The sequence below is a fragment of the Fragaria vesca genome, linkage group LG6, assembly GCF_000184155.1.
Source record: "Fragaria vesca subsp. vesca linkage group LG6, FraVesHawaii_1.0, whole genome shotgun sequence".
Classification (NCBI taxonomy): Eukaryota; Viridiplantae; Streptophyta; class Magnoliopsida; order Rosales; family Rosaceae; genus Fragaria; species Fragaria vesca.
Window position 1 is genome coordinate 22,502,632 of NC_020496.1, and position 13,333 is coordinate 22,515,964.

Consider the following 13,333-nt stretch of genomic DNA (forward strand, 5'->3'; position numbering starts at 1 on the left):
ACTCTCTCTCCTCTCTCTCTCTCTCTCTCTCTCTCTCTCTCTCTCTCTCTCTCTGCTCGTCCCTCTGAGTTCTCAGTCTGTAACTATCATACACCAGTATCCCACACCACACACACACACCAGGTACAAGTACAACCTCCATCACCAGACTACTGCTTTCTCTCTTCTCTGCCCCTCCCTCTTCTTCACATTTCACTGCTAAATTTAATTCAATCCCTGGTCCCTTCCTTCTTGTCATGGACCTACCTCTCTTCTCCTTCTCATCTAACTTATCAGCATTCATTAAGTTTTTGCTCAAGACTTCAGAGTTTAAATGCTCATTTCAAACTCTTAATGCGAGATTCCAGTGCAAGGTGGTGCGAGAGACTTGCGAAACTGTCTCTCTCATTTTGTATTGGACTCCCGCATGACACTTTACGATTATTTGACAGGATTGATGATTGCTATTTAGGAAGATCGAGCAGATAAACGAGCCGTCGGAAAAGGAACATCAGTGCTGAAGTTAGAGGCACGCTTAAGTAGATAGTTAGAGGATGGTGTAGCTCAGTTGAGCACAAGGGTGCTCAAGTTGGAGGAACTTGTGATGTATATTATGTTTCTTTAAACATTACCCAGTTTCCATCATTTGCTCTGTGGCCCAAAACTGTGGTGGCTTCTGCTATTTATGACATAAAATAACAGTTAAAATAATTGGGTCTGCCCAGTTGGGATGACTCTACAGCACTTGTATAATTGATGCCTTGATGGTAATATATTGCTATTTCCGTTTCAATAATCAACTACAAAGTTGTTGCTTTGCTGCCTTTGTAAACAGTTTTCTTGCACTTCCATGATAACAATTTCTAATGAAATCCACCACAAATCATGACAATAAAAGTATATTCGGTATTTAAATATATATATTCGAATGTAAACAATCAATGGCGGAAATGGGAACAAGAACCAGTCATAAGCATGCCAAACCTGAGAATGAAGTATTTCTCACTTCATAATTCCTCGTCTCCAAGATCTCCCCATCTAACATTGTGCTTTGCAGCAAGATAGTGGGGTCCTACTGGCCCTCGGCTACCATAGGGGTATAGCTCGGGAACAATCTTTCTCTGTTCGAGCTCATTCAACAATGGTGTGAATAGTGACCAAGCAGCATCGAGCTCATCGCTTCTTATGAACAACCTTCGTTCCCCTTCAATTGCATCTAACAGTAGCCTCTCGTATGCATCTGGTATTTCTCTTGGATACCTGCACATTGTAACGTAGAACATTGGATCATTATAGAGGCATAGAAGTTCTTGTATCATCTAAACTTTTACCAGTGTAAGAGTTTTGTCATCACCAAGTTTAAAAAAGACTACTGTACCTAGCTGAATAAAGCAAATTTAGGTCACTCCGATCTAGTCTCATTCCAAGACCGGGGACTTTGTTGTTGATCTTCAGGAATATGGCTTCATCAGGTTGTACACGAAGCACAAGCTCATTTGTAGCTTTATCTATATCAGTTCCAAAATTCCGCTTGTACAGGTTACCCGGGACATGTCTGAATTGAACTCTGATCTCTGCACTGGGTAGTCAAACCAAAAAAACCAGGTCACTATACTGTTTAGAGCCTTACCATATGAGGGAATATTAAAAGAACTGATACTAAAGAACATGAAACATTTCCACATACAGCTTAGTATGGAGGGCCTTTCCTGCTTTCATCAGGAAAGGAACCCCATCCCATCTAGCATTATCAATAAAGAGAGCTGCTGCTGCAAATGTAGGGGTGAGACTGTCATTTGGCACAGTTGGGTCATCTATATAAGCAGGAAATGATTTACCACCCTTGCTGTGGCCCTTATATTGGCCAACAACTACATCTTCAAGCTGCAATGGCCTCATTGATCTTAGAACCTTTACCTGAGTTCAGACCAACCACACCAATCAAATATATTATCATCCACTCATGGTGAGAGCATTAAGGGGATTATCAGAAAGAAACAGAAGAGTTCTTTAGACCACATTTTTGACATTAAGAATATTAAATGAAAAAGCTACAATACCTTTTCATTCCTGATGTCCTCAGCATCTAAGCTGACTGGTGTTTCCATTGCAAAAAGTGCTAGTATTTGTAGAAGATGATTTTGCATTATGTCCCGTATGATTCCATACTTATCAAAATATCTGGAAGCATGCATGGGACAACATTCAAATGACGAAAAGTGGTAGAATAATTCTTTTTCCAACAACAATGTTGAGGAAGAAGCTCACCCCCCTCTTCCCTCTGTGCCAAAATCTTCAGAAAAAATCAGTTGCACATTCTTAATGTAGTTACGTGACCACACAGGCTCAAAAACAAGATTTGAGAAGCGAAGCACTGATAGATTCTCGACAAGCTCCTTTCCCAAGTAATGGTCAATCCTGAAATTTTATCAACATGATGAATCTTCTTCCTCAATATATAGGAATTTGACTAATTATAAGAAAAGAGAGAAAAATTCACCTAAATATCTGGTCTTCAGCAAGGTACTGCTTTAAACATCTGGTTAGCTCCGCAGAGGATTCAGAGTCACGACCAAATGGCTTCTCAACAATGACTCGAGTCCACCCATTTTCTGAAGAAGCTCTAAGGCTAGCACATCTCACCACGTCCACAAATATGTTTGGAGGTATCGATAAATAAAACAGCCTATTTGACTTTCTTCCAGCCTGGAAACAAGAAACAACAAGAAACTTCAATGATATTAAACCATCTATCAAAATTATTTACCTTTAATTATTTTTCTATTTATCAATATAATTTAGTGTGCACCACAGAATCTTCTTTCAGCAAGACAGTTCTTCATGGCACATACTAGAACACCATTACATACTTTCAGATCAGTATCTGAGCCTATTTCACCAACCTTGAAAACTTGACTAGCTTTGATAGTTTAGCTGAAATTAAAAGATTAGTATATGTTGACCTTCACTCTTTTTTTTGAAAGTATGTTGACCTTCATTTTCTAACCCTTGAACAATTGTAGAGACCCCAGGTAAGATTGCTATGCATACATGGTATTCTAGGATATAACGGTAACATTCCAATGTAACAGTTTAAGTTAGTGCATCCAGATACTTTGAATGCTTTGCTGCTGCACCCAGGCTTAAATATTTGTTGACATGCGCCTCAAGTAGCCAATTCAAACAAATTAGCTACTACTGGATGAATATTCTAAAGCATTACTGATAACAGTTGCTCATTTTCTGCTCTACCAAAAGTAGCTGATATGGATCACACTTGAACACACCAAAAAATAATGTAGTGAACACATTACCTCCTTCTCTTTCAGCTTGATGTCCAACTCTGCGAAATTCTCCTCAGAACTATACAGACCAGAATGGTAGAAGCATCTTTTTAGGAAGTGGTCCATTTTGTCCTCACAATTTGCCCTGTCATTAATTATTGCATGTCAATTTATAGAAATTGCAAAGGCTTATGTAACACATGTTCACTGTGGCTTTGCAGAATAAAAGACCTCTTATCTATTCTGCAAGTCAAGGTTCTGCTGATCATGTTCCTTAGCTCTTCATCAGTCATTTTAGTTCGAGCAAAACCAAACACTATAAAATCCTACATGAACACACAAACAGAATGTCATGAGCAACAAGTTTGATTATTACCATTACAAAGTAAAATTTGATGCAAGAGATGAAGACTAGAACCTCCGGTAGACAATCTTCATAATAAAGAGCGAAAAGTGCTGGGAATATCTTCTTCTTGGCAAGGTCTCCAGAAGCACCAACAACAGTTATGCTCAACTTAGAGTCCACATTTTTTAAATCCGACACCGGAAAGGAACCCTCTTTGCCATGAGGTTCAGATTGTTCTTGGCCAATAGAATTTCCATCTGAAAACCCCCAAATGCCCATTTAACATTGAGCACTCATAATATTACCAAAGACAACTGACTAAGTGCATGATAAATTGTGGCTTTCACACAGCCAAATTGAGCATCAAAAAACAGTGGTCTGAAACTTTGAACATCCAAAACCACCTTAAAGCTTCCAAAGATAGTTACTTTGATCACTGATTGAAAAAAAAAGAGCTACTTTACAATCACTGATTGAGAAATTGTTCGAATAAGCACGCAGGGATTGCTTTTCTTATTTAGCATTAGAAAATGGACAATGTCTGATAGTTAAAGATTGCTTCTTGCTTTCATAGGGATAACACTAACCATGAACTGAAATGAGATGAAATATCTATCCAAAATTTAAAGCAATCATTCAAATAATCAATGAAACTAACTAGTCAAGGCTAAGCAAATGGAACAACAAAAAGCACATAACAAGAGAAGAATGAAGAAACAGACCGCCATGAAAAGACAGAGCATTGAGTGGATGCCCATTTGAAGATTTGAGCTGAAATTGATTTCTGGGGCGAATCCGAGAGACCCATCTGGAGGAATGACCTTCTCCTAACAAAGTGATGAACTTGGCGAAGTGGGTAGTCTTGTTCTTGAATGAAGAGGGTGTGAATGAGGTTGAAGAAGACGAACAAGGACTCAGGTGGGCAGCCATGCAATACGTTCAGTCAAGATGAAACTCAAAATTGAGAGGTAATGTGAGACATAGTTGTATCTACAAATATCTGCAACTCTGCAAGTGTTGTGCTGTGACTTTGTGAGGAATGCTGGAGTGGATTGTATGGTCTATTTTTGTTAATTGGTTACTTGCTTAATAAAGTAGTAGTATATACTCCAACTCTTATCGTTGGTATTCTTGTGGCCTTTACCTTGTTGAAAGGCCAATTGGCACATTTGGTTGCTAATATTTGATGACAGAGGACTTGTGTGCATAATGACTAGCTCTCAAGTGAATCAAACTTTGATTTTCTCATGGGTTTGACTTGCATTTCTATCATCAGGTTTCAATTTTGTCACTTTGATAGTTCTATTTTTTGTCATTAGGTCAACTCTTTTCATTTTCAACTTATTACCGCTCAATTAATAAGATGTCACATGCTCTTTTCATAGATGATTGTTTCCACGCAAACTGCTTAACTATTAAAGAGGCATGATCTTCATAAACTCGAATAGTTGAAGTGTTAGATTAAACGTCACAAAGAACCATTGTGTTTGATTGTAACGGTTGAGTTTGACATCTCAAGAGGACTGTCAATAAAAAAGTTATTATTGTTAAAACACATGAACCAAATTGACAAAACTATAATCCAAATGTTGTGCTTTCGGATCAAAACAGTAAGATTGGAAATTTTTATCAGCAACTAATGTCTGGAATGGAATTTGTGGTTGGATGAAAACTAAGAACACAAACAAACAAATGAAATGCAGTCGGTTTGGGTTAAGGCTATCAGAATGAAACCCTCAACTATAAGTTAGACAAAGCCCACATCGAGTTGGAGAACAAAGGCCACTATGAGATCAGTATGGCAAGACTTCATCAGTGTTGGTGGAAAAATTATAGTGTGAATCCTCACAGACCTGTTCAACACCCTGCCACACGGTTTCACATCTTCACATGGTAAGATTCATTCAACTTCGTATGCTCATGTATGTACTCTGTAATCTGTATATTCTAAGTTTCTAACTCCACTATATTGAATTGGAAAATTCTTACTCGCTTAGTCGTACTACTGTAGATCTTAAACTTCTTAGTCAATCCTTATTTTAACAAACTGACCTTGAAGTTTATAAGTCATTCCTAGGAATCTAAGATAATTGGTTGGTGGACTAAAACCCTCTCCCATTGCCATGATTCATCAATTAATCTAGAACTGAATTGTTAAAATGATAATCACCCTTTGAGCAAATGCACCTATTTTGAGTGGGTTGAATCAATTTTTAACCCCGGATCAATATACTATTCATTCAAATCAGTATTTATTTCTTAGTTTAATAATACAACAACGAAATCAATCCGATGATTAATAACTATTATTTGGTAGGCCAGACAAAGCAAAGTAACTGCAAAAGGAAAATGCATCTGATTTTATGTGCAAATTCATGTGACTGTAGCAGGTCCACAGTTAAATTGGTCCGAACTAATTGTTGGGGTGAAAATTAACCCATCTGTTACCCGGATCATGTGTGTCCGATTCATCACCAGCGGAAGCTGTTTTTTGTCCAATCTTTGATCCAACCCATCCTTTCATCTTGTTGGTGCATGTGCTCGTCCTACCATCTTTTGTAGTTAAAGGCTCACCTGTGTTTGAACCTTTCAGCTGTACCATCAAAACGGGAAACCTAACCACCTAAAAGGGAAGAAACCTTCTAAGTGAGAACTCAAAGACAAACCTAAATTTAGTTTTGGCCTTGAAGAGGCTAATAGTAATAATTAATAAGACAGCAAGAAGAACCACCATAAATCCCTTTTAAGTTTCTGGAACAACAACCATGACTATAACTACTTTTTTGTTTTTGGAATGAACATGTATCATTTCAAGTCTTGGTCAGTTGGTCTCCTAAGTTGGTCCTTAAAAAAATAAATATTAAAGAGGTAGTTGACTCCATCAGGGGTCCATTTCTATTATTTCTCTTTGCTAAAACGAGTGTAGCCAATAATATATTCATGCTCCAACCTTATATAAACCTTCACCAATCACCATGTTCATATCATAAGCCATACTCTAATCCAAGCTATCTTCACTGAGCTTTCTGAGAATACCCATCAAGAAAAGAAAGCTTCTTTATTCTCAACAGCAGAAATAATAAAGATGGATTCTATCATTCATAGCAAAGCCATCAAGTTTTTGCTTTCAATCTCTGTCATTTCAATCTTGTTCTCTCACTCTTCTCTAATTTCTTTCCTTGTTCATTTCTCCGATGCCTTCATGTCTTCACCTTCGGTGAGACTGTTCAGCTTCACTTTTGACAAGAACTATATGTTCCTGCTTTGCAATGGACTCCTGGTGTGCATTGTGAAGAACTCTGGTCTTATTGGGACTTCTCCACAGGGGTCTAATCTCAACAATGATGAAGATCATGTGAAGATCAATGGCGAAACCCAGGAAGTAGAAGTGGTCGAGTTGACAGAAACAAACGCACAAATGGCAAAGGAAGATCAAGTTATCAATGTAGAAACTGAACAAGTGCAAGTGCAAGAAGATGAAAACGAGGAAGAAGATGACTGCATAAATGGATTAGTGAATGTGGAAGATCATGATGAATTTGAAGGAGAAGGAGAAGGAGAAGGAGAAGAAGAAGCTGGATTTCTGAGTACAGAAGAGTTGAACAAGAAATGTGATGAGTTTATAAGAAGGGTTAGAGAAGGAATTAAACTTGAAGTCCAACAATCTATGATCATGGTTTCATGTCACTGATCAAATTGAACTCACTAGGAAGTTTGTTAGTAGAAGACTAGCTATTCTTTTTTCCTCCTCTGGTCTGAATTATAAGACTGCACTGTAACTTTACGAGTGTCATAAGTTTTGTAGAAATATATAACTTCTTCAGCATGTCTTCTTATACTCTTCATCATCAAATATATCAGTTCATAGTACAACTTTTTAGCTCAATTGTGTTGTAGGTAGGAACCGTAGGATTAGAACTTGCAACTTACAACTATAATGTATTTTAATTCCAACAGTAATCCATCTAAAATTTAGATCACCACAACTATCTAAAATTTTATAGTCTAAGTGTATGTTTGTTTCATGAGACTAAATGAGACCGTGCTAAATAAAGAGTCAAGTTTAGTTAGTATTGTGTTGGTGTTACTGCGTACTAAAATAAATGAGTTTACGTAACACCTTGTTTTCATTTTGGCTTCCTTAGATGATGTTATTGTGGGTACTCAAATAAGTCATCCTTAAATAGCACCATCATTCTAAACCATAAACCAAGCAAATTACCCTCCAATCTCATGTATCACCAAACATGGGTTAATATTAGTACAACTTAAGACACCCCACGTCAGTACATGAGGGTCTTAAAAAATAAGGAGGTCTAATGTAGTCTCAAATACCAAACGTGCATAATACTATTCATCCAAATAATAAGGCATGTAATTCACTCAGATTTCAATTCGCGTTTATAATGTAATTGATAAATACAATAGATGTATAGATACACGGTATGACTTGTTTGGTAGAAGCATTGTTAGTTCGGGTTTAATTCTCAGTAGTAAGTTAGTAACAAATAGCCAAAGCCACGAGTGAGCAACAAAGGTTGAACTTATCACTGGGTTTGAGATGCATTTAGCAAAATTAAAATAAGATATGATCCAGTTGAGTACTAAATAAAATCCTTGATTTTACTTTTGTCCTTGTACTCTATGTACAGTGGATAAGTTTGATTCTTTTTCTTGATTTATCTCAATGCATGTTAATCTCTCTGCATTGAGAGTAGACACCAAGAAATTTCTGACTTGACTTGGTTCCATTCCAGGGTCTTCCAGGAAAGGACAATTGAATCAATAATAAAATTCCAAGTACTATACAAAGAAGCAGTCTTATTCACAGAATTCAGATTTGTCTGATCACATCATCAGACAATAATTTTATTAAGAAAAACAGATCTGTGTTTGTACATGTTGCATCATGAAAACATGAACAATTTATATTAGTATAAAATTAAGAAAAAAAAAAGTTTTCTTGTCCAAAATCTGAAATACTATGTTAACCAAATCCCCAGCCAAATGGAATCAAAGCTTAGGATTGGTCCTTGACCAAACTTGGTGCCAATTTGATTGCTTTGCTTCATGGTGCTGTTTTAGCAAGCACAAAGGGACCACCTTTGATTGATTTTCATTATGAGATGCACAACATTATGTCTCAAATCTATATGTGACAAGGAACATAGACAAATTATTGCAAGACCAAATAATTATGCATCACCATTCACCACCAACAAATCCATTTCATCAAGATTTGCCTAATCCCATGTTTCATCATACACTTCTACATAAACTAGATGATTAAAATAGTGTACACGCTTATAGCTTCACATGCATTAGTAGTTTGCTCCAACATTCCCAACATTCACGGCCAGAGTTCGACACTCGGTTCTCATTTTCATGCTTTTGCACTCATGACGCTCACAGCTAGAGTTCGACTCTTAACCCTCATTCTTCTTTACTTTCACATGAACTCGTGACACTCATGGCTAGAGGTCGAATCTCAACTCTCGTTCTCCATTTCTTGCATTAAGGAGAAAGCACAATGAGTGCAACTGACTTTGGCACTTGACCTAGTGTTCTTGGAGCCGAACACTCCCAGACATTGCAATTGAAAAGCTATAATAGTGTGGGAGACATGAACCGTGTGTTTTACCTGCCCCCAACCCCAATCAGACGTTTTCATCAAATTAGTCCACTGATAATAATGAAATTGGACATTGATTTCTACTTATGGACCTATACAACCAGCCAGGCCATTCTGATTTACCACTGCCCCCACTCTAAATAAGGGATGAAATAAAGCAAGTCTTGGTTTCTCCATTAGAAGACTTCAGGTAACTTAATAAGCGATGAGATTATGAGAAAGAAAGTCTTGAGGCAACTGTAGGTGTAATTGAGCAGTGTTTACAAGCGGAACAAATTTAAATATGTTCTTGTTTGGCCCTAAATGATGAAAAACCGAGCTTTTTAACCATAACCCCATTTCAGTACCAGAATGATAATGAATTAGATAGAAGTGCCAACATGTACATATATTCTTTCTGAAAAGAGTAGAAATGCAGGATATCGCAAAATTTCTTCACAGTTCAGATGAAGAAAAGACAGATACACTACTGTCTTGAAAAAGAAACAACATGATACACTGACCAAGATGAACTCAATCTTCTGGTTCTATTAGTCATACAACCAAAGCCTTCTTTCACATTGCATAACCAAACCAGAAGAACAAGTTCTAAAGGAATTATGAATCCTCATGGTGCATCCTCCAATCAGGTGATTTGAACAAATAACACTAAACTGAGGTAAGGCTTTATACAGAGAAAAGAAAACAGTATTGTCCAGATGGAGTACAGACTGTTAATTACAACTTACAGTCTCACACTACAGAGCACAGACTGAAATATTATTACCAACTTCCTACCCTCGGCCAACATTACTTACACCCAAAAGTAAATATACAATTTACCCAAAAGAAACGGTAAAGACACCATTTACTCTAATCACACCAATGACACCATCTATTTTAAACGACAACGTAAATACACTGTAAAATTGACACCCATAGAGAACATCTGAGCTGGCTTGCCATGGTTGATAAAAGAATTTGTATTCCTGTATCTTTGTTTGCAAGTATTCAAAGTGTGAGCTAATAAATGTTAATGGTTAGTAGTTGATGCCTTCCACACCAACATACTTCATCCTCCACAATCCTGGTGCAGCGTTTATATTAAATGCAAAATCAAGATGCCTAACTGTCGCTGATGCTATTAACTGCCATATTCATAGCATACTCGTCAATTACTGGCATATTCCTAACATGTTCAAGAAGACTCGAAAGTTCTCTGTGAACATAATTAAATCTGTCCTTGGAGACTAATGACTCTGTCAACAGACTAGCAGTGAGAGTGTTAAAGGACTGGGCACAGTCCCCAGCGCTGCTTTGAGCATTTTCATCAGCCAAATAACCTAAGGAACTTTCTAGCCGCCAACGTAGTAGATAATATTTTTCAGGGAGTTGAAAGTAGTTTTTTACCATAAGGACACGAAGGGAATGCCTGCACAATATCCCAGAATGCTCAAATTCCTTACAGGAACAGTGAATTTGTTCATCGTCTGGTATCCAAATGACAAGACTCTCTCCATCCAATTTCTTGTAGTGTCGCACAAGATATGATCCATTTGCCATTTCTGTTGTTGCATATTGCACAGAAAGAACAATTTCATGCTGTAAGACACTGAAAGCATAAGGTGTAAGAATATTACGTGCATGTTCTTCAATAGGCATGCCAGTCTTCACATTCATATACTGCATCCCCTCTCTGGTCTGGCTCCCCAAGTTGGCAGCAATACTAACCTTCAAGATCCCAAAATAGAACTTAATAGCGAAGAATTCATATTTGAAGAATACTTATAAAGAGAAAATAACGTACCTGCTCAAATAATACTTGCAGACACGTCTGTGCATTCAAAATTCTTTTCAAGAATGACTCCAGAGCTACTGAAAACTCAGCTGTCAGTGTACGAGCCAGAAAGTAGCCTCTAATGTAAGACAGTGACCAGGATTCTCGAGATGAATACAATAAATCTATATGCTTATCGGGCACAAGGCCAAACCGAGCAACCAAAATGTTCCATTGATGTTCAAAATCTTCTACACTCTCCAGATGAGACAACATTTCAAACTCAGCTTTGAAATTTTCATACTGCGGTCCGAGAGGCAAAGAGAACCAACTGGAAATTTTGGATAGAATGTGCCATATACATATAACATGTCTAGTACTGGTCAACTCCCTTGATATAGCATCTCTAAGCCCTGAGTCTATATCGGTTAGAATAGTCTGTGGACATCTTCCTCTCATAAATCGCATAAAAGCCTGTTCAAAAGAAGTATAATTATAAAAATTCTGAAGACTGGTTCATAGTCATCACAAAATTTTATATCCACTAACCTGCAGAGCCCAAGCAAATGAATGAGAACTTTCATCATGTAGCAGCACACAGCCTAAAAAAATTGCCTTGCCGTGATTATCCATACCAAACCACACTCCAAGGAGCAATCCATAAGTGATAGAACGGTAGGTTGTGTCAAAAGCAACTACATCACCAAAAACAGTATATGCACGAACAGAGTCACCATATGACCATGCAATATTTTCAACCTTTTCGTTTTCGTCTACAGTATAATCATAAACAAAACCTGGATCTCTCTCTGTCATAGACTTGCAGGCCTCAAGAAGTTCTAGCATATCATTCTCTCTTTTCTCATTGAGCAAAGCATCATTATCTTGAACACTTTTCTTACAAGTGCGAATAAAATTCCTGATATCTTTCTCAATGAAGGGCAACTGTCCAGGTTGAACTCCCTTCTCTAGCTCCAGCACTTTCACTATCCGGTTTACAGGAAAGCCTGCTTTGGAAAGTAAGAGAATCCGTTCTTGATCTGCCTCTTGTATTTTACGATATGCAGGAAGTAAGCGCACTTGGTCATCTTCCAATAACTCATGATTATGAACGTTACTAAACTGTGAAACATACCATTGACTATTGCCATCAACAATTTCCTTTGTCAAATACAACTTGGCATCACATCCACATCGTACTGATTTTCTCTCCCTGGGATGCTCAACATTGGCCTTTTTTCTTGGTTGATTAAATCCTGACCGATAGCAAACAAAATCTCGTCTATATATCCCTAAGTTTTGGCTTTCTGTTGAGCGTGCTTTTCTAATAGAAAATCCATTCTTCCGTGCAAAGTTGCTGTAGTATTCAAAAGCATCATCATCAGTTTTGAAAATTTGACCAACATAAGGGGTGAAGACAGCTTCTGATGAGGACGAGGATGAAGTTATCTCACTCTTTACATGTAGAGAGCTTACTGAGGCTGGATCATCTCCTTCATACTTAATATAACACTTCCAATCTCCACAAGGGCACTGTTGGCGCCGAATCCAGATGTTATTTGATGGCTTCATTTTTCATGAAACAACAGAACTGTCCAAGCTTACATATTCTTTTGCCACAGAAACAGCAAAAAAGAGGAAAAGGATTAGAATAATGAAAACTACAACTCACAAATACATTGCATTTTAAACTGTCATATGCAAGATATATAACTATTTCCTAATTCGACAGCGAACTATTCACTCGAGTTTGGTAGCTTAAGATTATACATAGTTATCACAGGAACTAAATGAGTTAACACATGGTTGCATTTTTTTTTTTTTTTTACTTTTCATTTAATTCCTCCTAGAGCTTTATGAAAAAGTGGATATATGAGCCTACAAGAAACAAAACATGATGAATTATGTACATCAGTACTGCGGCATTTCCATGCGATCAAACGAATCTCAGTTCAAAAACGTAAAAGAGTTAACTACTTCATTGCCTTACTGTTCTTAAATTTCCGACCCATTGAAGGTACATATGTTCAAATGCCTAACCAAAAAAGAATCTAATTCTGTAAACAACTCTGTTTACACAAGTGAGGTTTCTGTATTTAGCTCGGAAACATTTAAAACCAAGGAAACTAAGCCAAGTATTATTTCCTTAGAAAGAAAAATTCATAAAGTGGTTGAAGTGCAAACAGATTAAACAAGTCACAGAACCACTGCTGAGAGCTGAACCAAAACAAACCAGACCCACTTCATGTCAATTGGAAACCAAACTAAAACTATGCACACATACATTGAAACTGTGGAGGGACTAACAAAACACCCATGATTACAATTTGGACAGA

General features: G+C 37.3%; 2 protein-coding genes across 2 annotated transcripts; both read right to left on the minus strand.

Moving 5' to 3' along the window:
- Positions 1-892: 892 nt before the first annotated feature.
- On the minus strand, positions 893-4,664 carry LOC101307514 (glucose-6-phosphate 1-dehydrogenase, chloroplastic-like). Its single transcript, XM_004303515.1, has 10 exons — positions 4,332-4,664; positions 3,682-3,866; positions 3,495-3,589; positions 3,294-3,408; positions 2,480-2,685; positions 2,248-2,397; positions 2,040-2,160; positions 1,667-1,896; positions 1,358-1,558; positions 893-1,239 (listed from the first exon to the last, which is right to left on the minus strand). Exons 1-10 carry the CDS (start codon positions 4,537-4,539, stop codon positions 987-989), a joined length of 1,764 nt encoding a protein of 587 aa, XP_004303563.1. The 5' UTR covers positions 4,540-4,664; the 3' UTR covers positions 893-986.
- Positions 4,665-9,848: 5,184 nt separating this feature from the next.
- LOC101307810 (putative protein FAR1-RELATED SEQUENCE 10-like) lies at positions 9,849-12,941 on the minus strand. The gene is made up of 3 exons (XM_004303516.1): positions 11,547-12,941; positions 11,028-11,471; positions 9,849-10,972 (listed from the first exon to the last, which is right to left on the minus strand). Exons 1-3 carry the CDS (start codon positions 12,567-12,569, stop codon positions 10,346-10,348), a joined length of 2,094 nt encoding a protein of 697 aa, XP_004303564.1. The 5' UTR covers positions 12,570-12,941; the 3' UTR covers positions 9,849-10,345.
- Positions 12,942-13,333: the final 392 nt, after the last annotated feature.

Coding starts and splice junctions, on each gene's coding strand:
- LOC101307810 (XM_004303516.1), bottom strand. CDS start 12,569: ATGAAGCCATCAAATAACATCTGGATTCGGCGCCAACAGTGCCCTTGT. Junction 11,472..11,546: donor CATTTGCTTGGGCTCTGCAG/GTTAGTGGATAT, acceptor TCTTTTGAACAG/GCTTTTATGCGATTTATGAG. Junction 10,973..11,027: donor TGCAAGTATTATTTGAGCAG/GTACGTTATTTT, acceptor TTCGCTATTAAG/TTCTATTTTGGGATCTTGAA.
- LOC101307514 (XM_004303515.1), bottom strand. CDS start 4,539: ATGGCTGCCCACCTGAGTCCTTGTTCGTCTTCTTCAACCTCATTCACA. Junction 3,867..4,331: donor TGCTCTGTCTTTTCATGGCG/GTCTGTTTCTTC, acceptor GGGGGTTTTCAG/ATGGAAATTCTATTGGCCAA. Junction 2,398..2,479: donor GCTGAAGACCAGATATTTAG/GTGAATTTTTCT, acceptor ATAAAATTTCAG/GATTGACCATTACTTGGGAA.